General features: G+C 43.8%; 1 protein-coding gene across 4 annotated transcripts in view; it reads right to left on the reverse strand.

Moving 5' to 3' along the window:
- The window catches only part of trpc5a (transient receptor potential cation channel, subfamily C, member 5a), a 95,207-nt gene that overhangs the window by 2,733 nt on the left and 65,235 nt on the right, over nt 1-27,239 (reverse strand). For all 4 annotated transcript variants that reach the window (XM_057854072.1, XM_057854074.1, XM_057854073.1 and 1 more), the window contains 15 exons: nt 21,737-21,778; nt 21,304-21,657; nt 16,896-17,012; nt 16,761-16,823; nt 16,554-16,691; nt 15,829-16,035; nt 10,082-10,219; nt 9,799-9,997; nt 9,547-9,686; nt 6,881-7,081; nt 5,488-5,609; nt 2,703-2,898; nt 2,427-2,636; nt 2,020-2,061; nt 3-92 (listed from right to left, as the gene is read on the reverse strand). In XM_057854072.1, coding sequence (XP_057710055.1) covers nt 3-92; nt 2,020-2,061; nt 2,427-2,636; nt 2,703-2,898; nt 5,488-5,609; nt 6,881-7,081; nt 9,547-9,686; nt 9,799-9,997; nt 10,082-10,219; nt 15,829-16,035; nt 16,554-16,691; nt 16,761-16,823; nt 16,896-17,012; nt 21,304-21,657; nt 21,737-21,769 — 2,250 coding nt within the window. In that variant the 5' untranslated portion in view covers nt 21,770-21,778. The remainder of the gene's footprint in view (nt 1-2; nt 93-2,019; nt 2,062-2,426; nt 2,637-2,702; nt 2,899-5,487; nt 5,610-6,880; nt 7,082-9,546; nt 9,687-9,798; nt 9,998-10,081; nt 10,220-15,828; nt 16,036-16,553; nt 16,692-16,760; nt 16,824-16,895; nt 17,013-21,303; nt 21,658-21,736; nt 21,779-27,239) is intronic.

Consider the following 27,239-nt stretch of genomic DNA (forward strand, 5'->3'; position numbering starts at 1 on the left):
ACCTTAAAATTCTCCTCCGTCAGGCCTTCGTCCGTCTTGGCGCTTCGGATCATGGCGGCCACATATCTCTTCACCAGATTCCGGATCACCTCCTGTTAAAAACTCTGCTTTAATGACGGAAGCAATCACGTGTCGCCCGAATGACCCTCATGTAATGCATCTCGCTAGGATTCGGTACAACGTGGGAGAGAATCGCCGCTTGCCCGGCTTCCTCCCACAATGAACACCTGCGACGGCCAAGCGGGACGATGCGGCGAGCTGTCGCTCATCTCTGCCAGAATGCGTCGCCACGCATTAGTCCGGAGTCCTTGACAACACTGGCCGCATTTCAAAGCAGCAATGACAAAGTAGCGCCGTCCGAAGTAGACAGGCTTCATTTGCGGAATACGACCTCAAAATACAGTCCCTGACACAAGTCTTGTCGCTTATCCATTTTGTAGAAACAATTGCTAATAACCAGACTTTTAACGATTCAATTGGTTTCAGAAATGGCTAATATGAAAGCTAAGACCCTCCCAAATGAATTTGACTGTACAACAATATATTTGTTTCACTGAAACAAAGATTTATCATTTAATGAAGACCTAAAGGTCCAATTTTGGCAAGAAAATAGTTTTGTCACCTACAGAAAGTAGAGTGAAAATTGAACAAAAAATGTACTTGAAATGCAAAAATATGTTACATCACATAAGCGAATTAAGTAGTGGTGCTCTGAGATCCAAATGTAATATTTTGTATGACTTCCATGGGCTTGAAGGACTGCATCCATTCGGTTCGGCAAGGATTATTACAATTTACTGATGGAAGTCATCAGGAACATCCAAGAAAGCAGTCTTGCATGCCTCCCAGAGTTCATCAACATTCTTGGGTTTCGTCCTCCATGCTTCCTCTTTCATCCTGTTCATGTCTGGTGACTGGGCTGGCCAGTCCTGGAGGATCTTGATTAAAGTATGCGATGGAGCACCATCCTGCTGCAGAATTTGTCCCTTTTTATGGTTAGGAATTTAGGAGGCAGCTAAGATTTGTTGATATTTCAGACTATTTATGTTGCCTTCCACCATGCAGATCTCTCGCATACCTCCATACTGGATGTAACCCCAGACCATGATTGTGCCACCACCCAAACTTCACTGTTTTCTGAGTGAATCTCGGATCCAGTAGGTCTCCTCCAATATTTGCGGTGACTGTGGTGTAATTCAACGGAAGATTCATCTGAAAAATCCACCTTTTGCCACAAAACAGTGAAGTTTGGTGGTGGCAAAATCATGGTCTGGGGTTATATTCAGAATGGGGGTGTGCCAGAGATCTGCAGCGTGGAAGGCAACATAAATAGTCTGAAATATCAACAAATCTCTTACATTCCTAACCATAAAAAGGGACAAATTCTGCAGCAGGATGGTGCTCCATCGCATACTTCAATCACTACCTCAAAGTTCCTCAAGGCACAGAAGATCAAGATCCTCCAGGACTGGCCAGCCCAGTCACCAGACATGAACAGGATGAGAGAGGAAGCATGGAAGACAAAACCCAAGAATGTTGATGAACTCTGGGAGGCATGCAAGACTGCTTTCTTTGATGACTTCATAAGTAACTTGTATGAATCCTTGCCGAAGCCCATGGAAGTAATACAAAATATTAAATTTGTATCTCACAGCACCACTACCTAATTCGATTATGTTATGTAACATATTTTTGTATTTGAAGTACATTTTTTGTTCAATTTTCACTCTACTTTCTGTAGGCGACAAAACTTTTGCCTTGCTAAAATTTGACCTTTAAGTCTTCATTGAATGATAAATTTTTTTTTTGTACATTCAACATCATTTGGGAGGGTCTCAGCTTTCATGTGAGCCATTTCTGAAACCAATTGAATAATTAAAAGTCAGGTTATTAGCAATTGCTTCTACAAAATGGATAAGCGACGAGACTTTTGTCAGGCACTGTGAGCTTGACGCCACCGAATGGAGTTTTCGTTCTGATTTTTGTTCTTTTTGTAGGAATACGGTTGACGTAAGGCACCTGGTAATGCTGGTTCTGTATCAAGCTGTCGGCATGACGCTCCTGCGGGGAGAGAAGGAAAGGAAATCAGGAACTGTTGTTTTCAGATCTTGCCTCCGCAGTATTTATTCCATGCATGGATGGTTTGAATTTAGCAACACGAGAACACAGTTGAAAAGAGACACACGTACAATCAGATCTCTGCAGTACTCTGTGAACTCATGTGGGCTGCTTGGCTTATATAACTCGGTTGACTTCAGATGAAGTCGACATGCCTGTGCGCGTTTGTGTGTGTGTGTGTTACGGCGGGATAACCGGACTGTTAAATGTGTCCATCGTGTTGTGTTCAACTCCTTTCTGGACAAACAGCTGATGATCGACTGCATGCTGTGTTTCTACAGAGGCATCTTAGCCTCCGGTCCACTCACCGTGAACTCTCGCAGGTTCTCGCACTTGTGCGGGTCCTCCCCGGGGGGTTGGCCCGGCCCGCACAGCTTGTTGTGGAGCCACATGAGAAGGTACCAGATAGATTTGGGGCTGGGAACGATGTTGAACGGAGGCGGCAGTGTTCCTCCTTCGTCAAAGTAGCTCATCCACAGCTTGGTGCGGGCGAACTTCCACTCGATGTCGGCGTGGTCCTGATGGGGAAGCAACGTGCCGATATGTATCATTTTTACATTTGGAGGGGGGCACGAATGACTCACGGCGATGAGCTGGTACGAGTTGTTCATCATGGCGATGAGCATGTTGAGGAGAACCACCAGCGAGATCACGTTGTACGTCCCAAACATTGTGGCTCCCACGAATTCGGTGAACTCGTGGCGAGCCTTTACGTTGGTGACATAGAGGTTGAGCAGACCAAATATGGACCAGAAGAGTGACTGCAGAGTCTCAAAGAGCCTGTTGGCAGAGGGAGAAAATTTTGAATCCTCCCTTTTTCACTGTGGCGTATTTTTCTTCGCAATCAGTCATTATGGATCTCTATCTGTATTATTAGGGGCCGAGCACTAAGTGTGCGAGAGCCCTATTGTAATGCGCAAATGAAAATGGCCAATCTGGAGGCCTGAGCATGCTCGAAAACTCACAAAAAATTTGCAGATACATGCGGCTTCGCGTAAATTTCGATACTTTTTTTTCGCAACGTTTACAAAACTAACATAATGGCTCATCGGCGCCCCCTTGAAATTTTAAAAAAGGCCTCTCCTATTCGTTTTTTTTTTTTCAACATAGAGCGATGACATTTGGGGAGTCGATACGTGGTGAAGAACTGCTCTAAAGTCTCTTGCACCCATAATCCAAAACAAAGAAGAAATCGGGTATTTTTGATCGCGTGTGAAATTTTTATCGATTTACAGGGTGGACATTTTAGACCTTGTCACCGAGGGAGTTAGTTGGTTCATCTTCGAAATTGGTGAGACTGTTCAGGAGACATATGAGATATTTAGTTTTCAAAATGGTGAGGTGTCATTCACGGGCCTGACCTGGGCGGGGTGCCAAAGTCGGCCATTTTGTTGGCAAAACACCAAATTCAGAAAATGACTAATAACTCCCTGACACAACGTTAAATCTTTTTCATATCTGACATGTATGAGAGGTATCCCAGCCTGAGCACGACTGCATTGAAATATTACCAATTAGGCCTGGCGCCACTTGCTGGGAACAGGAAACGGCCTTATTTACGAGACCGGCCCCTCCTCCTCCTAGGGAAAAAAAAAAACTTGACCTCAAACCTGTTTCAGGGGAGCTTTTAGACATGTGTACAGGTGCCTGATGAAAAATATTGAGGTTTTGTTGAAGCAAACAGGAAAGTGAAAACACACTCACCACTTTGTCTCACCACAAATTTCGAACAGTCATAACTTGGCAGATATACAACATATCTGCGCCAAACTTCCCACGCTCGTTGAGAGCCATACCCTAAAGGCTCCTGTATGGGTCATTTGCATCAACTCTGTAGCGCCAACTAGTGGCAGCAGAATTTAAGGCTTTAACAAGCTCGAAAAGTCACCAAAAGTTGCACAAATTTGTTACAGCTTGGCATAAATTTCGATAATTTTGCAACCTCTCAAAAAAAAAAAAAAAAAAACTAATAAAATGGCTCAGTGGCGGCCCCTTGAATTTTTCAAAAAGGCCCCTCCTATTGTTTTTTCAACGTAGAGTGAATACATTTTGGTTTTGAATAAGGGCATAGCTGCACAGCTCAGTAGCGCCTCATTTTTTGTAGGACCCTCTTCAATAGGGTTTTTTTCTCCTTGGTGTGTGAATGAATTTTTAATCCCCCCCCAAAAAGAGGTGAGTTTCGAGCAAGTTAGGAGATGATGTGAGGGGGGACGATCTGCCACAACCCTGACCTGCGTGCCCTCCGAATTGCGCCAAAGTGTGAGGGCCTGTTCAATCCTGCTTGCAGGCCTAGTTTACCATTGTAGCTTCATGTCAGCAGTAATCTTAAAAAAAAATTGTTGAGAATTTTTGACTCCGATAGATGCAGACCTTGTGTCGGCTCTCTTAAAAAATGCATCTTCCGACTACCAATATAAACAGACCTCTAGGCACTTCAATTCCATTGAAACAGGTTATGAGGAGATGTGTCACCTCGAGCAAAGACACCGTTATGGAAAAAACATTTTCTTAATGTGACACCAGTGTGGTATGAGAAAGATGAAAGTTCTGGGAAAAGGTGTTTTAGGCACTGGTCTTGGCCTGTGAGATTCCATCACTCCCTCATCCATGTCACCTCTTTAGCGGATTGCTGAATCTTTGATGAAGCAACAATTGGCAGTGTTGCTCGGCCTCGTCTCGGCGGGAGAGAGAGACAGCGTTGGCCTGCGGGTGCTTATATTTGTGCTGCATGAAATATTCAACGGCGACATTTATTACGGCAGTGGCTCGGTGTGTGATTGCAAACGGCAAGAGTGTAAATGAGGAGGGGAGCTGACTGGCCATGAAGGAGGCAGCAGAGCGTGACAGCGCGATGTTGTCGTTACGAAATGAGAGAGAAACGAATTGATGATGAAGAGTCAGCGCTTCCTCATTTTAATGTTCTCTCAATTGCTTAGCCGCCCCCTCCCGAATGCTTTTTAGTTCTTGCTCTCCTCCCGTGCTTAAGCCCAGCGTTTTTCTGGCAGGCGTCGTCATCGTCATCTGTCAGTCATAGCTGTTCCGGAGCCAGTTGTTTTCACGCCTCCTCACGCAGACACCTTGCGTCAAGGTGTCAAACACTCATACAAATTTGTGTGAGGGGGACGACGTGATGGACAGATGAGATGTGGGGGCAGTCGTGTACCTGAACGCGACCAGGAAGTGTCAAATTCGCTCATCATGCACCAAACAATAACAAACCGTCTAGCGACGAGGGAATTAAACCACGGCTTTTCCCGACTGTGACAATAAACTCGAGAAGCTATTCATATCTGGGTGTCGGACTTAATCGCAAATCTGTGTAGTTTTTCGACATTCACATGACTGCTTTCAGGTAGTGTGAGCACTGACGTCGAGAAGGCGTTGTTCTGCCGTTCGCAGCGGATCCCCTTGCAGTTGTTGGGCTCCTCGGACGCGGTGGTCTCGTAGTAGAAGTACAACTGGTTTAGGCCGTTGGCGAACGCCAGCAGCACCTGCGCATAGAAAAACACAAAAATGTTAGGGATTTCCTGTAATACTTTTGAATTCAATCTTCCATTAATGATTGCAATCTGTCCAGGCCCTGAGGTAGCAAAACAGCTCCAAATCATGCTGCTCCCTCCACCATTTTTCACAGTGGGGATGAGGTGTGATGTTTGTGAGATGTTCCATTTTTTCCTCCACAATTGACGTTGTCCAAGATAATTCAACTTTGGTTTTATCAGTCCACAAAATATTTTGCCAAAACTTCTGCGGAGTGTCCAAGTGCCTTTTTGGGAACATTAAACGAGCAACAATGTTTTTTTTTTTTTTTAACAGCAGTGGCTTCCCCCGTGGAGTCCTCCCATGAACACCATTCTTGACCGTAGTTTTACATATAGTTGATGTGTGCACAAAGATATCAGATTATGCCACTGATTTCTATAAGTCTTCTTCTTCTCTAAGTAAGGGCACTTTGTGTTCTGCGCTGAACTCTTGGTGTCATCTGTGGAGGACAGCCACTCCTTGTGAGAGAAGCACCAGTGCCAAACTCTCCATTTGAAGACAACTTCTCTGACTGTTGATTGATGTCATCAGACAATGCTTCTCATCAAGACATTTCTTACCAGGTGTGTGTTTTATAGTGGGCAGGGCAGCTTTAAAACACTTAGTGATTGGGCACACACCTGACTTCAAACGTTTGGTAAAAATTGGTTTCAATTGCTCTTTGTCTCCTCAGGCAGAGGGTTCACATAATTTTCCCCCTTTTGTCATTGTTTGCATGCTATCCTCATTCAAATATGAAAACCTATAAATGTTTGGGTGGTTTTAGTTAAAGTAGACACTGTATTTCCATCTGTGTAATTTTGGCATAGATCAGATCACGTTTCATGGTGATTTTATGCAGAAATGTGAGAAATTCCAAAAGGTTCAGATACTCTGTAGACCAGGGTTTGGCAAACTATTCCACAAAGGGCCGCAGTGGGTACGGGTTTTAGTCGCAACCCGTCGAGAGGACACTTTTTCACCAATCTGGTGTCTTACAAGTGCAATCAGTCGATTGCAGTCAGGTGCTTCTTGTTTCCCCGGGCCCCTCATTGGTTAAACTGCCTGTGCTGGATCAGTTGTAACAAAAACCAGGACCCACTGCGGCCCTTGAGGACCGGTTTGTGCTAGACACTCAACATGTGGTAAGGAGTGCCAGGCTTAATAATTAGTGGACGTAATGAAGTGTAGAGTTTGCTCCAGTCACCATTTTCAGAATGGAGAAAAACTGTGTGGTTACCAGGCAGTAAATGAAGAGGAACTTGAGGATGTCTAGCAGCATCCTCCCCAGTGAGATCTGCAGGGGCCCGAGGTGCGAGTTGGCGGTGAAGAGTGAGATGAGTCGCAGCGAGCTGAAGATGTTGGCGATGGCAAACAGAGCCTCGGCGATTAGAGTTGGGTGCCACATCTCCCACTCTTCCCTGGGCCGAGACGAGTTGTACTGAGCGAGAGTGGGAGAGTTAACCAAATGTCAATGCATAGTCAGTGACTTTAAAGTTAAAACCCATAATGAGGCTGGCTGTTAGAGTTTCTTTGATTTGCTGTTTATGGTAGTTTGTAAACGAGAAGGAGTTTATGTTGAATAAATACTGTAGTTCAAGGGTCCCCAACGACCGTACCGGTCCGCGGTGCATTTGGTACTGGGCTGCGCAGAAATAAATAATTTATTAACGACTGTATTCTGGCCGATTGACTTTGGCCTGTGCCGCTTAACACACCAATATCCCAGTCTACTCTAGATATACAACTACAGGATAGAAGGTCGTCATAGAAATGCATTGATTGGACTGTTAGCAGTACATCTTGTTTTGTATATCTATGTGCGCTTGATAATATCGTATGGCGTAGGTCGTCACCCATCAAATTTGTTCCCGGAAATAATTAGCCCCCACACTAGAATGACTGAAAAACAGACGTCTTTGGACAGATTTTTTACGGGGAAAAGGCAACCTGATGAGCCAGAAGATGAGCCTACAATCTCGAATAAAACAAAATCTACGCTACTTCCCAATCACTAAAGACCCACAAACTGCGAAGGAGTGGATTCGTGACCCGTATAAAAGAATAAACCGAGTGATTCGAGCATGTCTGTGCAACAGGAATATCAGTATGTAGAGATCGCAAATCACGGCGACTTTAAACGTACATTTGTGACAACAACTCTACCGAGGTTCTAGATTAAAGTCATTTCGGAATATCCCGACATCGCTAGGAGAGCACAAAATACTGTGCTACAATTTCCAACATCGTATCCTTGTGAAGCGGGCTTCTCTTACTCTCCCATCGCGGGCCCATCTCGTCTCAACGAAACAAGTTCAGCCCTCCCACTGATTCAGCGAGTGAGTTGTATTTTCCCTACACTTAACACGACGTGGCTAAAAACAAATGTTATGTTTGCTGTATTTTTCTGCCGCACAATCTGTTCTGACAAATTTGGCATGCGCGTAATGTTAAAAATGACCGCGAATGCAGTGATTCCAAAGTACACACTACAAACTTTCTTTAAAGAAAGGACTATTAACTTACGTTTGCCATGTTAGCTGCACACAACAACTGCACGCAGCTCTCTCACTTAACGACTTTGTCGTTAAGCATTAATTTACGCCATTTTCGTGTTGCACGTGTATGTTTATGATGTAAATAGTTTTTTAGCACCGTTGGATAACATTAAGAGTCCAACTGAATATAAAAGAGGGCTTTTTTCACCATCACAAAAGCTTTGGGAGCAAAATTTTATAAAAGTGCAAAATTTGATGGAACACCGGTCCATGAAAAAAAAGACCCAAATTACATCGGTCCGTGGTGCAAAAAAGGTTGGGGACCCCTGCTGTAGTTTAAAGTTCGTTTTCGTGCAGTCGGGTCCATCCCTCATTTCATGCTCGCTAGCCAGCCCTCCCACCCCCTACCTTAACAGTGGCAGTTTACATGGCGACTCTGCGACACCAACACGCAATGACTGTGTTGCGGAGTGGCCTCTCGTTCGTATGGTGTCCGCAAAGACGGAAGGCAAAGACGCAAACCTTGGAATCATGCCTCCAAAGTGAAAGAATTCGATTGCGGGAGCTTGCTCCGCATGCATATAAAAAGCTCCCGCGGCGCGGGACCCGCGCCGATAACATCAGCACTCGTACACGTCACAGTAGGCGTGCGCAGCGGTGCTACTAAACATTAAAAACAGCATATGGCGGAACGTAGGCTTTAATTGACTGTTTTTTTATAATATTTTTTATTTTAATATGTTTCCATTTTTGTGCCTTTTGGAACAAAGGAAAAATGCCATTGCTTGGAGTGGGCGGGCATGTTATCTTCTGGGCTGAGGAGGTCATAGTGTCGCTGTCGCCTTGTAAATCTGCACTGCCCCCTAGGGCCTGGCATGAATACTACATCGTTTTGATGCGGAATTGCGACATTGGTCGAATGGAGACGGAACCATATAGATGCAAACATGACATTTTTTGTCTTCTCGGAGAGTCACCATGTAAACGGCCCCTAAATTACACATCGCAAAACCTAAAATGCATTTCCGGTAATTATCTTCACACGTGATTAATGTGTTCAGAAATAAATTCCCAAATCAATTTACAGGCTCTTTCAATGTCACTGTAAAACAGACAAAAGGTGGAATGTAAACGCACCAACTGCTGCTTCTCTGATGATGTCTGTATATGTACGTGATGTTGTATATGTGCAAAGACTTTGGATATGCGCGTGTGGGAGGACGGCACCATCAGTAGCTCGCAGATGCTACAGATGGCTTGGCGTCTGGTCCCGTGAGTGTGCGTTCAAACCACATCTTGTTCGCTCGCAATAGAAAGCATCTCAAACGCAAATCACAATGTTAACAATGTTGTCTAGCAGTGAGAGCTCGTGGGAACTGACAAACACACCTACAAACACACTCATTACCTTAACGTAGGCCACTATTTTCAGTGATATAGTTGCCAGGTAGAGAGAGTTCATGGCAAAATCCATCAGGTTCCACCAGTCATGGATGTACTCTGTGAAGCCGCCGTCCCACATCTCCTTTATCTCTGCCCAGATGAATCCTAAAGAGAAAACACATATACATGGACAGTTTCCAAGTCTTCAATTAACCTAAGAAAGCCGTTTTCGGAAAATAGGAGCAGACTTAAGTGGTACTGGAAGCGGCGGACGTACCCAGCACCCACGGCAGAATCATCCACTCCACGATGGTGGGCGGCGGGCCCTGCATGTGTAGGTTGGTGCGGGCGATGTGCTGCGAGGCCAACAGGAGCAGGAAGAGGAAGGTCAGGTAGGACGCCGTATGACAGATAAACTTGATGAAGGGCTTCTTGATGAAGCGACCCAGTGCGCCTTTTGGAGCTAGCAAGTAGATCTGAACGAGGGAAAGACAACACATTTGGCGCCGCGCTCGTATCCCTGCTAAGCGTCTTCTCTCCTCCGTCCGACCTCCTCGTACCAATGAGAAGACTGGGAACAGGAGTCCGATGATGAAGCAGGTGACCAGCTTGACCACCCAGTGGCGCCGCCTCCATCCCGGGAAGCCGTCGTACCACAAGGTGGCCAACAGCTGCTGACAGTTTGGCTGCGCCACAAACTGTGGAGACACATGCAAGGATGTTCACTGCCTTTGCTCAGATAGAAATGAATCTCTTTGCCGCCACGCAAAAAGAATGGGGATGGTACCTTTTCTCGTAGGCACTGTCTAACTGTTTGCATTATTCTAACACACTTAATATAATCAATCAGGGAATAGTATCTTCCATTGTATTTACAGATCGACTATTTGTATTACTCTAACACACCCAATATAAAATAAATAGCACTTATACCATAGTTTAAGCTGAATATAGAGCATAAGAGATACATGAGGCCTACTTATCACGGAAGCCGAACGTGTGCGTCATGCAACTGACTGACCAAGATTGACGCTGACATCTACAAGCCCACGTCTGCACTACCAACTCTCGCAATCATTTCTCCCGGACAGTCCAGAACAAATGGCGGGATGTCCTGTCCCAACACAAGGAACACCGGAGAATGCCCGATATCCAGCTGATAACACAACTTGCAAGACTGCAAGCTGAGGTGGCAAAATCCACAACCCTGGCTGCCCTGACAGCCCTAAGTCCCGAACCCTCCTGTCCAATCCACAGACAGACAATAATCCTAAACAACGCCCCAAAACACCCTTCTTCCTGCCCACGGCTCGCCCCCGAGAGCCTTCAAAAGACTGAATGTTTAACTAAGAATTGTCTTTTTTTTTTTCTCGGGACCCTTTTGTTGACTTGTGATATGGTAACCTTGGATCCTCGCCTGGGTCCCTCTGTTCTGTATGATTGCTGTCGACTCCCATCTCAGTTGCCTCATTAACCATAACCCAGCAACGGTGATACACGAACTTGACCGCCCAAATCTGCAATAGAAGAAGACCCAAACACAGCCCTCTTCCTGTCCACGGCCCGCTCCCTGAGAGCCTTGAAAAAGATTGAATGTCTAACTAATCGTTGTCATTTTTCTCGGGAACCTTTTGTTGACTTGTGATATGGTTACCTTGTAAAAATTCTGCCTCCTCGCCTGGGTCTGTTGCAGTTTTGCCTTGCCGTTTGATCGCTGTCGACCTGAATAAATTGTCAAGTTGTGTTTGGAAACCTTTTTCCAGCTTTCAAAATGGAGTCAGTACAAGGGGTTAAGACTAAGGTGAACACGCGGAGTTTGGCCTTTTCGGGTCGGGTTGTCACAGTCTCGCCAGCCCGGGTCGTTGGATCTGCGATAGCACGGTTACGGCGGTTCAGCTGGCGTGGTTCAGGCAGTCTGACTAAAAGGTCAGATTTCTTCAGTAGTAGCAGATATCGCCATGCATTCTGAACATTACGAATACAGTAAATGAATGAATGCCTTTGTCATTGTGCAATTTTACAACAAAATTGAGGTGATCTTTACAGTGCAAGTTCCTGGGAGTATTTTACACTGCGAGACAGTCTGCTAGTGGGCGTGGCTTTATTTACGTAGTGATAGCTCTTGACGGCTTTTGGGTTTGAGCGCTTGCTTTCCAAACTTTAGCTCGACAAACATCCTCTTTCTGCATCTCTCGCTCTAAGGCTCTGGTTTGGTTTGCCGTTGCTATGGCAACAGTATGCTAATGAATGTGTCGGTCTCTTGGCTCTTGCTCTTTTCTTCTGCTTTTGCCGCTTCACTCGGTGTTCAGCTACGGCTGTTTGGAGCAAACTTGCGTACAGTCCGAGTCCCGCTATCTGCCAATCGGAACGGATTGAATCGGATTCAATCCGCTGGCGACTAACATTCAAGTGATATTTTCAAACCTCGCTCCTGAGCGCACACGAGGATGATTCAGAGTATCAGAGCGTTGCCAGTTAAGGAAGATGAAACTGCTCTCACTGTGAAAATTCCTGGCAGTCGGTTTGCTGTTGAGAAAAAGGAAGCGGGATGGATTCATTTGTCTTTCTTTGAATAAGCGTAATTAATTAAAGCTCCCGGTCGTCATGCCGTGACTTCACGGGAATGTTCTCAGACGACCAAACGAGTCGACCGGGACGCTCGGCTCTCTGCAGAAGGCCCGAGCTCCCTTTTTGTCAATTCTCAACGGACAGTTTGCATGACTAGGATTAACATGCTGAGTGAACTTTAAATTTGACATTTTTCATCAGGCACATGTTAGCTTAACAACTCTGAACAACAAAGATGGAAAAAAGCATCACCTGCTCGGATGTAAGTGTTGTGCGCCATGATTGATATATTTTTAGTGGCTTCAATTATTTTACTTTGAAGCAATAATAGAAATTTAAATTGAAATAATCTTCATTTTGTCCTTTCACTTGCTTTTGTGTGGGTTGTTTTATCACTCCACTGCATTCATCCACATGACCGCCTTAATTATTGAAGGTAAATGGCACGCTCTGTATAAACAGAGCATAAATAATACGACACGGTGTGAGCGTAAGCCATTTTGTTATCGTTTGTCCTACCACTGAGAATTTGTTTTTTTAAACGGTCATATCTTACAGTCCTTGACAAAAGTCTTGTCGCTTATCCATTTTGTAGAAACAATTGATAATAACCTGACTATTAATGATTCAATTGGTTTCAGAAATGGCTCATATGAGAGCTAAGACCCTCCCAAATGATGTTGAATGTACAAAAATATTATTTTTTTCACTGAAAAAAGATTTATCATTTAATGAAGACATAAAGGTCAAATTTTGGCAAGACAAAAGTTTTGTTGCCTACAGAAAGTAGTGTGAAAATTGAACAAAAAATGTACTTTAAATACAAAAATATGTGACATAACATAAGCGAATTAAGTAGTGGTGCTGTGAGATCCAAAACTAACATTTTGTATGACTTCCATGGGCTTCGGCAAGGATTCATACAATTTATTGATGAAGTCATCAGGAACATCAAAGAAAGCAGTCTTGCATGCCTCCCAGAGTTCATCAACATTCTTGGGTTTCGTCTTCCATGCTTCCTCTTTCATCCTACCCCAGACATGCTCAATGATATTCATGTCTGGTGACTGGGCTGGCCAGTCCTGGAGGATCTTGATCTTCTTTGCCTTGAGGAACTTTGAGGTAGAGATCGAAGTATGCGATGGAGCACCATCCTGCAGCAGAATTTGTCCCTTTTTATGGTTAGGAATCTAAGAGGCAGCTACGATTTGTTTATATTTCAGACTATTTATGTTGCCTGCCACCCTGCAGCTAACCCCAGACCATGATTTTGCCACCACCAAACTGTTTTCTGAGTGAATCTCTGATCCATGCAGGCTCCAGTAGGTCTCCTGCAATATTTGTGGCGACCGTGGTGTAATTCAATGGAAGATTCATCTGAAAAATCCACCTTTTGCCACAAAACAGTGAAAACATTACATTTGGATCTTACAGCACCAATACTTAAGTCGCTTATGTAACATTTTTATTTGACGTACATTTTTTGTTCAATTTTCACACTACTTTCTGTAGGCGGGAAAACTTTTGTCTTGCCAAAATTGGACCTTTATGTCTTCATTTTATGATAAATCTTTCTTCAGTGAAACAAATATATTTTTGTACATTCAAAATCATTTGTGACGGTCTTAGCTTTCATATAAGCCATTTCTGAAACCAATTGACTCATTAAAAGTCAGGTTATTATCAATTGTTTCTACAAAATGGATAAGTGACAAGACTTTTGTCAGGCACTGTACTGTATAATACCTTGCCCAGAAGTGCTGTTCGCCACTAGACGTCTAGCAAGCAGTTCTCTAAATTAGAATACAGTAATTGTTTGAGCCTGGATAAAGCCTGAAGTAGTAGGTATTTAAGAATCGGCAGACGAATGTTGTGCAAAATTTGATTAAGAGTCAATCCAGAATGGACTGATATTGAATTGGTGCGCGTGCATGCTAATGATGTACTGTACTATGCTGTCAATGTAATTTGCATTGATTCTGTTCGAGAACACTGACACCAGGGAAAGACCCTGGCCCCTTTGTTTGGCATCTCGCTGCCCGTTCGAACACTTTACGTTGCATTAAAAGCGTCGAGTGTTTGAAACATCCTCCGCATGGTTTGGGTAGAATGTGTCCACGTGGACGTGATACACAATGGCATACAATAACAGTGTATTGCATAAAGCCCCCGGACGGCAGCACTTAGAGTGACCTCTCATGCCAGAAAAGACACGCATGAAATGAAGCCGGATCCAAAACAAAGAGGTGTTCAAATAAAAGCAGAAAAAGAGGGGGAAAAATGGTGAAAGCGACATGTGAAGCTGAGTTTGAAGTGGGGACGTGATGTAATACACCTTCTTGGCGTGGTGACACGTGCGCCAAGCCAGGATTTGCCCAAGTACAAGCTGAGCTAATAAGGCGTCTGTTTAGTGTTCACCTATATCTGTCGTAGTCATGGTTACGGCACGAGACGTCCCGCATGCATCTTTTACATGCCGTTTTGATATAAATACTCCTTTATCCTGTCAGTTGGTTTACTTCTGATTCCGTTCACTCCCGCTGATCTCTCGAGTGACAAAAAAGCCCGAGAGGAGCGCTTCTTGTGTCTGCTGCGCAAATGTTTATCTTCCGACTAATGACCGACTTCCTTTCTCGTCATTTGAGAGCTTCATCATGCCCTTCGCCGAGTGCGCTAATGTCGCCCGCCGCCCTCATCCCTGCGCTGCCATCATGTCTTTCTGCTTTCATGTGTCTGGCAGCAGCCGTCTGCTGAGAAAGCTGCAGGCGGCGGCGGCTGACAGACGAAGGGCCTCGGGCACCGTTAAATCTTTCCTCTCACTCTTGATCCCCCGAGCTCACCGGTTTCCCCTTTCTCTTTCCTATTAAACCTCTTTTTCTTTGTATGGACGCAGCTTGTTATCTTCGTCTTCAGCAGCCCTCCTCTCATCCTTCCTTTCTTCGTGCTTCTTGCAACGCCAGCAGAAAAAAAAAAAATCTCTCCTCTCTGTGTTGTTACTGCTTGTGACCGGCATAGATCAGCGATTCCCAACCCTTGAGCCATCAGCGATCACCGGGTGTGCCGTTGTGTGCATTGCTTTGTGTAGTTGCACAAAATCAAATGGTATTCTTCCGCAAAAACAACGCTGCCCGTTTTCACTCTTCTTTTTTAGACCAATATACACTCTGTGTGTCTGTGTGTGTGTGTGTATTTGTAATAGTAGAAAGAGTCCGTCTAAATATCAAGCGGAAAGACCATAGACATACAGTCCCTGACTAAAGTCTTGTCGCTTATCCATTTTGTAGAAACAATTGCTAATAACCTGTCTTTTAATGATTCAATTGGTTTCAGAAATGGCTCATATGAAAGCTAAGACTCTCCCAAATGATGTTGAATGTACAAAAATATATTTGTTTCACAGAAAAAAGATTTAATCATCATTTAATGAAGACATAAAGGAAAAAGTTTGGCAAGACAAAAGTTTTGTCGCCTACGGAAAGTAGTGTGAAAATTGAACAAAAAATGTACTTCAAATACAAAAATATGTGACATAACATAAGCAAATTAAGTAGTGGTGCCATGAGATCCAAATCTAATATTTTGCATGACTGCGTTCCGGTACCTTTTCATTTACAAATTAAGCACTGGTGCTAACCCTTCTGCCACCGTGCCAGCAACGTTAACGTTATTGGCCTTTCAATCTGATTATAAATAGGATTTTTGGACCCATGTAAATTGGATGAAATGACATTTAATTCACCTCTTTTTGGTGGTATTTGATGGCCAGTTTGAGTTTAGCCAGGTCATGGCACTGTCGGGGGTCTAGTTCCTCGCTCTGGTCGCTGTCCCGGTGGTTCAGAATTGTCTCCAGCTCTCTGGAACTCCTGGCCTGGTCCAGAAGGTCTTTGGCAAAACGTTTGCACTGCTGTGACAGTTCCTCGTACTCCTGACGGAACTCGTTCTCCACCTGCAGAGACGTCGTTCATGTCACTACCAGTGACGATTGCGCTAAGGGAAGCCCAGCTTCTCACAAAAAATAATATTTCTACTGTTGTGTGTGCATGTCATTGACTAAATATGCGCTACACTCTCGTTCAGAATTAGTTTCTCAATACTGGTTACGATGCGGCTTACTTTTCATTCATTAGCGCAGTTTCGCAGTCCTATCGACAGTGTCCAGAGTTGAGAGTGCTTTGTTCCACTACAGCAATATAAGACGAGTCATTGGCTAAAGGCTGGGTTTATCCCGCCCATCTGATGCTGCTTTGCTTATCATTATTTCTGGTGTGTGTGTGTTTTTTTTTTTTTTAATATATTGTAGCTGCTTGTGTTTGGAGACTTGACTTCTGGCACTCTAGTTTCTTTCCCTACCGAGCAGCGAGTGCCGCAGAGCCCCTCCGCCGTCACAAGGCACTCACAAGAGCTTCCCTTCATTGACCGGTCGCTGCCTAACACAGATTTTAAGAACGACAAAACAAATCTGACCTTGCTGAGTTCTTTCAGTTCCCAGCCCAGTCTGAAGGCCGTCAGAATGGGATCCTCGCTGGACAGCGCGATGAGCGAGGGTGACGCCAAGGCCTTGTAAATGTTTAGCCGAGAACGCGAGTGGCGTAGGCTGTCCACCTGCGGTCGAGAAGATAAGTTATAAACTATAATGAATTTGGGAATGACTTGCTCGCAATTTACACAGACCTCTGAACTAGAGACACACTCCACACAGTCGCATCGGATCTGGTGAGGCCTGGGAATAGTGACCTAGAAGAATTAGAGAGGAGGCCACGCACTGTCAATGAAACGTGGCCGGCCGCTTTGTTGAGATGCAGTTACCTTCCTCTGCACCAGCAGCTTGATGATCTCGTAGTTGTTTGTGTGAGCGGCGAGCATGATAGGAGTGATGTCGGGGGTGAATTCTGAAAACTGGCTGTCCATCATCAGTGAGGGAACCTATAGAACAGGGGTCGGCAACCTTTAACACTCAAAGAGCCGTTTCGACACCGTTTCCACAGAACAGAACGCCGGGAGCCGCAGGCATACACAGTCCCTGACAAAAGTCTTGTCACTTATCCATTTTGTAGAAACAATTGCTAATAACTAGGGGTATCAAACTATTAAAATTTATAATCGAGTTAATTACAGCTTAAAAATTAATCGTAATTAATCACAATTCAAACCATCTCTAGAATATGCCATAATTTTTCTGTAAATTATTGTTGGAATGGAAAGACAAGACACAAGACGGATATATACATTCAACATACGGTACATAAGTACTGTATTTGTTTATTATAACAATAAATCAACAAGATGGCATTAACATTATTAACATTCTGTTAAAGCGATCCATGGATAGAAAGACTTGTAGTTCTTAAAAGATAAATGTTAGTACAAGTTATAGAAATTTTATATTAAAACCCCTCTTCAGGTTTTCGTTTTAATAAAATTTGTAGAATTTTCAATCAAAAAATTAACTAGTAGCCCACCATTGTTGATGTCAATGATTACTTACACAATGCTCATGGGTGCAGAATCCTATAAAATCAGTCACACCCAAGCGCCAGCAGAGGGCGACAAAACTCCAAAAAACACAATTAACAAGATGACATTTCACTGTGCTGTCATTTTAATCTGTTTGAGCGGGGCATGTGCGTTAATTGCGTCAAGTATTTTAACGTGATTAATTAAAAAGAATTAATTACCGTCCGTTAACGGGATAATTTTGACAGCCCTACTAATAACCTAACTTTAAATGATTCAATTGGTTTCAGAAATGGCTCATATGAAAGCTACGACCCTCCCAAATGATGTTGAACGTTGACAAAAATATATTCGTTTCACTGAAAAAAGATGGACCATTTAATGAAGACATAAAAGGTCAAATTTTGACAAGACAAAAGTTTTGTCGCCTACAGAAAGTCGTGTGAAAATTGAACAAAAAATGTACTACAAATGCAAATTAAGTAGTGGTGCTGTGAGAACCAAATTGAATATTTTGTATGACTTCCAAGGGCTTGAAGGACTGCATCCATGCGGCTGGGATCTCTCGTACACCTCCATACTGGATGAAACCCCAGACCATGATTTTGCCACCACCAAACTTGACTGTTTTGTGGCAAAATGTGAATTTTTCGGATAAATCTTCTGTTGAATTACACCACAGTCGCCGCAAATATTGCAGGAGACCTAGTGGAGCCCGCATGGATCCAAGATTCACTCAGAAAACAGTGAAGTTTGGTGGTGAATAATTAAAAGTCAGGTTATTAGCAAATGTTTCTACAAAATGGATAAGCGACAAGATTTTTGTCAGGGACTGTATTGACATTTGACATAATTACGTCAACATGACTGAACATACAGTCATGTGAAAAAATTAGGACACTCCATTAAATATTCAGTTCTTTATCAAGAAATGTTCACATATCAATGTTTGATCTTGTTTTTCTTTATCTCTGGAAAAGAAAGTGATTTAAATGCAGGTAAACAACAAAAGTTAACATTGTTTTACTCATTAAACCAAATATATCAACAAAAATGCATATTCTAACTGAGGAAACAGTTAGGACATCTAATAGCTAGTGTTGCCCCTTTGGCTGAAATAACTTCAGTGAGACGCTTTTTGTAGCCATCTACTAGTCTTTAACATCGGTCTGAAGAAAGTTTGCCCCACTCCTTAAGCCAGAATACTTTTAATAGTGAATGACTGTTGAAGTGAGAGAAAACACCATGGTAAGATCAAAGGAGCTGTCTGAGGCCTTCAGAAAGAAGATTGTAGAGGCTTATGAGTCAGGTAAAGGATTTCAAAAGATCTCAAAAGAATAGACAAAGACCAGGACTTCTGGAATAATTTTCTTTGGACGGATGAATCTAAAATTGAATTATTTGGACACCAGAACAGAGGACATGTTTGGCAGCATTCCAGGAAAAGAACCTCATACCAACCATGAAGCATGGAGGTGGAAGTGTCATGGTTTGTAGGGGTGCACGATATCCATTTTTTGAAACCGATACCGATATCGATAACTTCCTGCTCCTCAAAGCCGATACCGATAAAAAAAAAAAAACTAGTGGTGGATTTAACATAGATTTGCCTTTGATCACACCTGGTTTTTCATAATGACATGAACAAAACAGTGCGTTTCACTTCTGCACTGCCCGACAGCCAGCTAAGAATGAGTGCACTTCCATAAACCACAAAGCTTGGTCTTTTCTTGCTTTTATGGGAAGACACTCGTCTTAATATTGTGAAAGTACAACAGAAAAAGAAAAATACACATATTCAATACTCAATATACAAAAAACTACACAATACACTTATATACACAACTCTTATATGTATAGCATAGCACACTAGCTTGAGCTACTAAAGCATTGGCTGGCTTCTATAACACAACTTATGAAGTTCTGTACATATGACCCTTCACCACAGAAGTAAACATATATTGCACATCCATATATTATAGTAAGCATAAAATACTTGCATTTCCGAGGCGGAAACGTAACAGAAAGCATTCACGACTGTCAATGCTACCGCTAGACACCGCAATGTGTAAGTGATTGAACCAAACAACTGTAACAAAAAATAGATGCGGTGAATTATTCTGATCAGCAGATGGGAGCAATGCCCCGCAAATGGTCAACTGATTTCCCCATACTAGTGTGTAAACTGTAAAGCCACAACAGTACATATTATCGGTCCTATTATAAATGTTATTGGATTTATCGGGATGACGTCATAATTCCTATTATCGGACCGATAATTATCGTGCACCAGTAATAGTTTGGGAATGCTTTGCTACAGCAGGACCTGGCCAGCTCACCATCATAGAATCCACCATGAATTTGATTATGTATCAGAGGGTGTTTGAGGAACGTGAAAAAATGAAAGCTGAAGATGCTGTGGGGTAACTTGAAACGGGCTATACATGCAAGAAACCCTCAAACATCTCACTGTTGAAAGTATTCTGCCTTGAGGAGTGGGGCAAACCTTCTTCAGACCGATGTTAAAAGACTGGTAGATGGCTACAAAAAGCGTATCCCTGAAGTTATTTCAGCCAAAGGGGTAACACTAATTATTAGGTGGCAGGGTGTCCTAACTTTTTCCTCAGTTAGAATATGCATTTTTGTTGATATATTTGTTTTAATGAGTTTAACAATGATAATTTTTGTTGTTTACCTGCAATTAAATCACTTTTCCAGCGATAAAGAAAAACAACATCAGACATTGATATGTCAAAATTCTTAATAGAGAATTGAATATTTCATGGGGTGTCCTAATTTTTTCACATGACTGTGTGTGTATATTATACTTAACAAAGGAGGCCAGCCTCTTTCTAGTAAGCAGGTTAAGTAATTTTTTACACTAGAACGCTCACACAGGTCATGAATTCAGCAACTATGTAAAGTCACGGTTGCCACTCGGAAGGTGGCCACAAGCAATGGCGCAGAGACTTGTAGGTAATATCTGATACTGAATCACACCAGGCTGGACTGTGCGTTGAGTAGACTTGAGGACGAGGAGGCGCAGACTCTTTCATCTCTCCGAGGGAGTGCCAAGACTCCACTTGTACTTTTCATCTTACCGCCACTCGCTCCCCCTCTTCTTCCTGCCCCACTTTCTCCTCGCGTCTGCATCTTGCGTCCTCCTCTTCACACCCTCTCCTCATCGTATATTCACCGCTCCCTTCCTCTGCCGCTCTCCTCGTCTAACCCTCCGCTTCCCATCAACCCTCGCTGATAAATCCCCTCGTTCCTTATCTCATCTAGCACTTTTCTCTGGATGTGATAAGGACCGAGAGAACGGGTGCCCCAGGTGGGTACCCAACGCGAACACACACACACACAGTAAGTCCCTTGACAGTAAAGTACAAAAGTTTTCTATTTTTTTGTTCATCACGTTTCCAGCAAAAATAGATGCACATTTGCATACACAGGCTGAGGCTTCTAACATCAAAGTAGAGAGAGAAAGCCTTCCCTCATATGTGTGTCTCTTTCTGGCTTCCCTCAATCCACCGTGTCTCATCTTTTTCATCTGCTTGCCTCATCAAAATTACCGTCTTCCCCGACCGTTCACGTTGTCGCTGTGGCAGCTCAGCACTTTGGTTTCAGTGCATTTGACATGTTTGTTAGCATTCTCAGGCTTTAAAAAAATGTCGGATCCGGCAGCATGAAATCCTCAAATATTGCCACAAAAGCGGGACGATTTTCTCGTGCGCCGAACGATTAGATAAGGTCAGCCTACCTGCTTCTCGCCACTCGGCCGTCGATGCGACAGCAGCAACTCCACGGCGCCCACCACCTCCTTCCTAATGGCGTAGAGAAGGGCGTCACCAGTGTAAATGCCATGGTCAAGAAGTAGCTCCATGATTTCCAGGTTCTCGTTCTCGATGGCGATGAGCAGCGCGCTGCGGCCAAGCGGGTCCAGACAGTTGACGTCCATGTTGTAGTAGACCTCCGCTTCTCGGAGCGCATGTTTGACACCCGCGTAGTCGCCCTTCTCCACCGCCGTGAGGTAGGCGCGCTCCTCCGCCGACAACTCGACCTCAGCCCGCACGATCTGCAGCGGGATGCGGTCGCGATATGGCGAGTACGTCGCCTTGAGAGAGCAAAACATTGTGAGCGCAAGCTGCATTGCCAAGTTGAAGGACTTTGGATGTCCACGTAGTCATACTCACCTTCTTGTAGTAGAGCTGAGTCATGGGATTCATTTGGACACTCTGGCAAGGAGACAAGAACCAAAAGAAAAGTTTAGGATGAATGACTCCTGAGGGGAAAAAGTACAGACTTAGCATTGCCTCCTTCTATTGGCAAAACCCAATAACCTAACCCCCCTAATCCCTAACCCTAACCCCACATACAGTGGGGCAAATAAGTATTTAGTCAACCACTAATTGTGCAAGTTCTCCCACTTGAAAATATTCGAGAGGCCTGTAATTGTCAACATGGGTAAACCTCAACCATGAGACACAGAATGTGGGGGGAAAAAAACAGAAAATCACATTGTTTGATTTTTAAAGAATTTATTTGCAAATCATGGTGGAAAATAAGTATTTGGTCAATACCAAAAGCTCATCTCAATACTTTGTTATATACCCTTTGTTGGCAATAACGGAGGCCAAACGTTTTCTGTAACTCTTCACAAGCTTTTCACACACTGTTGCTGGTAATTTGGACCATTCTTCCATGCAGATCTCCTCTAGAGCAGTGAAGTTTTGGGGGTGTCGTTGATAGACACGGACTTTCAACTCCCTCCTCACCCCGTGGCGTCAAAATGATAACAAGAACGGTGAGCAAAAATCCCAGAACCACACGGGGGGACCTAGTGAATGACCTAGGACCACAGTAACAAAGGCTACTATCAGTAACACAATGCGCCGCCAGGGACTCAAATCCTGCACTGCCAGACGTGTCCCCCTGCTGAAGAAATTACACGTCCAGGCCATAACACATTCTCCCAGTCCTCTTCTGGATCATCTAAATGCTCTCTAGCGAATCGTAGATGGGCCTGAACGTGTACTTTCTTCAGCAGGGGGACACATCTGGCAGTATCACTAGTAGACGTCCAATCCATTCGAAATGGGAGTGTGGCAGCGAATGAACATTTGTTCATTCCCTGCCATCCCTCCCACTCCTGGTTTTGAATGAACGAATGTTCCCAGTCTAAATGGATTTTTTTTTTTTTTTTTAAATTGACACCTTTTTTAAATGATATCTCGATTCTTGACAGGAGCAAATCGATAACCTTTTGGGATACAAAGTATCATGATATATCACCATTTCGATATTTTGTCACACCCCTAGGTCAAAGTGCATCATTCTCTGTCACTCTGTAAATCTGCACTGCCCCCTAGGGCCTGACATGAATACTACATCGTTTTCATGCCGTATTGCGAGGTTTGTTTGAATGAAGACGCAAATGCAAATTTGACATTTTTCGTATTCTCGGAGAGTAACCATGTAAACGGCCCCTAAGTCAATACAGATGTATTTTGCATTAACTATTTAGCCTATCAATTAATTAGGTTTATATTCGTGACAAATGTAGCCCTAACCCCGATCTGTTTGGTCTGATTAATATCCCGTCCCCAGCAAAAAGTGTACATGCAGGTTATACCGTCCCTACCAATGTTGAGACCAAACCTACGCCCTTGAATAAAACCATAGTGTGACCAACAATAAAGGACATCTAAAATATGAGCGAATGAGTAGAATGTATGGGCAGACAAAAGAGCCCCTATATGAAAAAAAAAAATGATAAGAACAGGACAAGCCCTGAAGAAGATGTCCTGACAGTAAGGCGAGGGCTTCAATTTGAGGCTAATAAGATGGCCAATTGATCAAACTTCATCAGACATATGAAAGCTGATGGACATACCGTTCTAAGCTGACGTCGCGCCCATTCCTGGTTGAGCTGACCAAAGCACACGGTCCCAGTTGATGCCTGGGACCGTGTGTATTTTTGTGTGAGACCAAGATTGAGCTTTTTGGCAACAAACACTCTAAGTGGGTCTGGCGTGCCACAAAAGATGCGCATGCTGAAAAGCACCTCATACCCACTGTGAAGTATGGGGGTGGGTCAGTGATGCTGTGGGGCTGTTTCGCTTCCAAAGGCCCTGGGAACTTTGTTAGGGTGCATGGCATCATGAATGCTTTGAAATATAAGGACATTTTCAATCAAAATCTGTTGCCCTCTGCCCGAAAGCTGAAGATGGGTCGTCACTGGGTCTTTCAGCAAGACAATGACCTTAAACATATGGCCAAATCTACACAGAAATGGTTCACCAAACACAAAATCAAGCTCCTCCCATGGCCATCTCAGTCCCCAGACTTTGTTTTGTTGGCAAAAGGGGGTTGTACAAAGTATTAACACCAGGGGTGCTAATAATTGTGACACACATTATTTGATGTCAAATCATTATTTCTTTATGTGGGATTTTTTCCCCACTGAATAAATGCACTTGTACTGAAGGTTGGATTTTTCTCTTTTTTCCCATTAAGGTCCCATATTATTTGAATAAAAAAATGATTAGAAGCTAAAAAACACTTCTTTTTCAGGGCTGCCAATAATTATGGAGGGCACTGAAAACTGTTGCCCTGACCATAGGGACGCACAAACTCATTTGCCCAATCCAAGACTGATGCCCCAGCAGCTGATCGGATCCGACTCCATTAGATACTGGCCTATGCTAGTTAGCCAGCAAGTTTCAGGTTCACGAATGACGGAGGATTTCAAAGTTAGATTTAACGAGAGCAGCTACTTGAGTGATGCCTTGATAGGCCTTCAGCCTGTAACAAGCTACCTTGAAATAAACTGAAAGAGAGTGCGGTGCGGCCGATGCATTTTATAGTTACAAGACGATGTGAGTGGAGTGAGCTTCCAAGGCTGTTGATGTGAGTACGCTAACATATTTACCGCCATTTGTTTTCCTCTGCCGTCCCTCTGTTAAAATGCTCATATTCATCCAAGGCAGTCGTACATTTTTTTCCATTCCGCAGTCTGGAACGCGTTGCCCTCGGCAGCAAAGTGGAGGAGATTCAAATCTGCTGGGTTGCGCAAGGTACATTCTAAAGGAACGGTCGACGGACGGCCGATGCAGAATGCAGATTCGCGGGAAATCTGCATGCTGCGGGACAATTTATGCTGACTGCTTTACAGCAATGCAGATAAACTCTCCGCTCGCCTCTGATCTGCCCCTGTATGGTTTGGAAACGACGCTTGTGGATCTAGGAATTGGGGGGCAATGATCAAATTCCCTTTCCGTGTGCTCCTGCAGACTGAGCACCGTGAGCGCTTGAGTCTTTTTGTGCGGTGAAATAACAGTTCTGATGACATTCTTTGATCTCTTTGCGCAGCGTCTCCGCTCCTCCATCTTCACCGCATTGCTCGGGCCAATTATCTGCCTCGGCTCCATCACCCGCTGCCCTCTTCCCATCTTTCCTGCACTTCATCAAACTTTCCCTCCGCCCCCTCGCTCGCTGTCGTCCAATTGAAAAAAAGAAGTACCTCTCGCCCCTCTCCAAATTTATCTCGTTCATCACCATCTCACATTCTCCTCACGAGCCTCTCCAGCTTCCCCCGACGTGTCCCTCCCGATGTCATCGCACGAAAGAGACAAAGCGGCGGCAATATGCTCTTCGTTCCACTGACTTATCGTGAAATTCAGAACGTAAAGAGGCTCCGAAGCGTCCCGTCTGTCCTCTGCCTCGTGCGAGATGACAAATTCCACCCAAACAAGTTCATAAATAAAAATGACATTGACTCATTGTCTCAGTCTCCTCTACTTCTGACCTTTATTCAACTGTCGTCGCTTAATTACAAACAAACATCTTTACGAGCTGGTGCCGGAGAAAAAAATGGCAGCGCCGATTCTAGTGAATAAAGGGAAAAAAAAGTATGTTGGCAGATGATGCAACCCTTTTGTTGTGTAACGCTCTAAATTTAGAACCGAAAGGCATTTGGGGAGACGAGGCCGCGAGCGGAACTGAAGATATCGCAACCCCGACGCTCCTGGGGGAGGCTTCCTCCTCGCTCGTCCGTGCTCCCCGATTTCCGTTTCCCTACTTGTGTCATTTCTCTGACAAATTTAGCCTTTGACATGTCCTTCAGAGCTTTGAAGACCCTGCTTCCATCCGTCCACTCCTCCTTCTCTCCATCCTCTTGGTTCTTCTTGCATCACTCATCCCTTCCTCCCCCTCTCGCCACCTTCATAACTCTTTAATTCCTCTCCCTCAGCCAGTTGTTCCTCAACTGATGACACTTGTGTGTGTCGGAAGTGTCATTGCGGCCATTAGGGGTGTGACAAGAAATAACGATACTTTGCAACCGGTGCCGCTTTTGTCAACAATGACGAAAACGGAAATAGTTCGTTGACGAACAATTTTTCGTGACACTACAAATGTGGCTCGGGAGACTAGATCATAACGAGACGAATGCCACTTTTCGTCAGACGAGATGACTACGGGACAAAACCGCAGCATTTTCACATTGTACGTGAAGTACGTCAGCTTGCATCGTGGCACTGCTTGTAGCGATGTGCCATCTTGGGCACCCCACGATTCGATTCGATTACGATTCAGGGTGCTACGATTCGATTATTGAACGATGATCATGGTATTGACGATGATCACCATTGTCGCAATGATCAATGCATCATACTGTACATTACTAATTAATAAAGTACCCACACATTATTTGTCCATTATTTATTTAAAAATCCTAATGCTTCAACAGGAACGATAAAAACATGCCCATACAACAAAAAGCTGCGCTTAAACTTTTTTTTTTTTTTTTTTAAATACAAGAAAGTGCAAAAACATGGACCATTTTAAAAGGCAGTAGCCTACTTATTTCTCAACAAGAAGGTGAAAAAACCTTAGCTGTTTCAAAGTCAGTACTTATTTCTCTAAACAATACAATAACATTTACACTGATGGAATGAATTCCACATTTCTGGAAACAAAGTGTCTTTAGAAATAAGACTTTTTAACCAATATACTTTGTTTTCACAGATTTTTGTACTATTTCATATTTTTTGTAGTGTTACAGCTGTACTTAATCCTGATTTTTGTACACCACCAAACAACGCACAACTTGACATGGAACTACATGTTAGCGAAGTTGCTAATTAGCATAAAAGGGTTTCCCCTACAAATAAATATTGTGGCGCACCGCCACACCAAGATAAGAGCCGCCAAGCCGTGCAAAAGAGATGTTTTATTTTTTTAATTAAATTTTTAAAAAAAATTTTAAGGCCGTTTCAAACTAGCGGGAGCCTAGTGTGAAGGGCTCAGTGGCAACCTAATCATTGTGTATTGTAATGTCTGTAACTACACGTGGCCCCCTTAAGAGACGATCGGAAGGGGAGCTGTGATGTAGAAGGAAGCGAGAAGGAGATAGCGGTCGCATGTCACGGAAGCCCGCTGTTAATTTGTTATTCTTTTTTTTTTTTTTTTTTTTTTTAATTATTATTGTTGCCAATAAAGTGGCTAAGCCTATACAGACTCCTTTCCTTCTTCCCCCCCCATCCTGGGCATTACTGTATTTTGGATAGGACTTTTCGGCGAAAGTGAGCGGTGGACGGCCATCTTGGATGGAAAGGTAAGTTTCAATGAATTTGCGGCAAGCGGCGGGTCAGAGTGCCGCCGCGCAATGTCAACAACGCATTTAATAGCAGAGGG

The sequence above is a fragment of the Corythoichthys intestinalis genome, chromosome 13 (assembly GCF_030265065.1).
Source record: "Corythoichthys intestinalis isolate RoL2023-P3 chromosome 13, ASM3026506v1, whole genome shotgun sequence".
In the NCBI taxonomy this organism is placed as follows: domain Eukaryota; kingdom Metazoa; phylum Chordata; class Actinopteri; order Syngnathiformes; family Syngnathidae; genus Corythoichthys; species Corythoichthys intestinalis.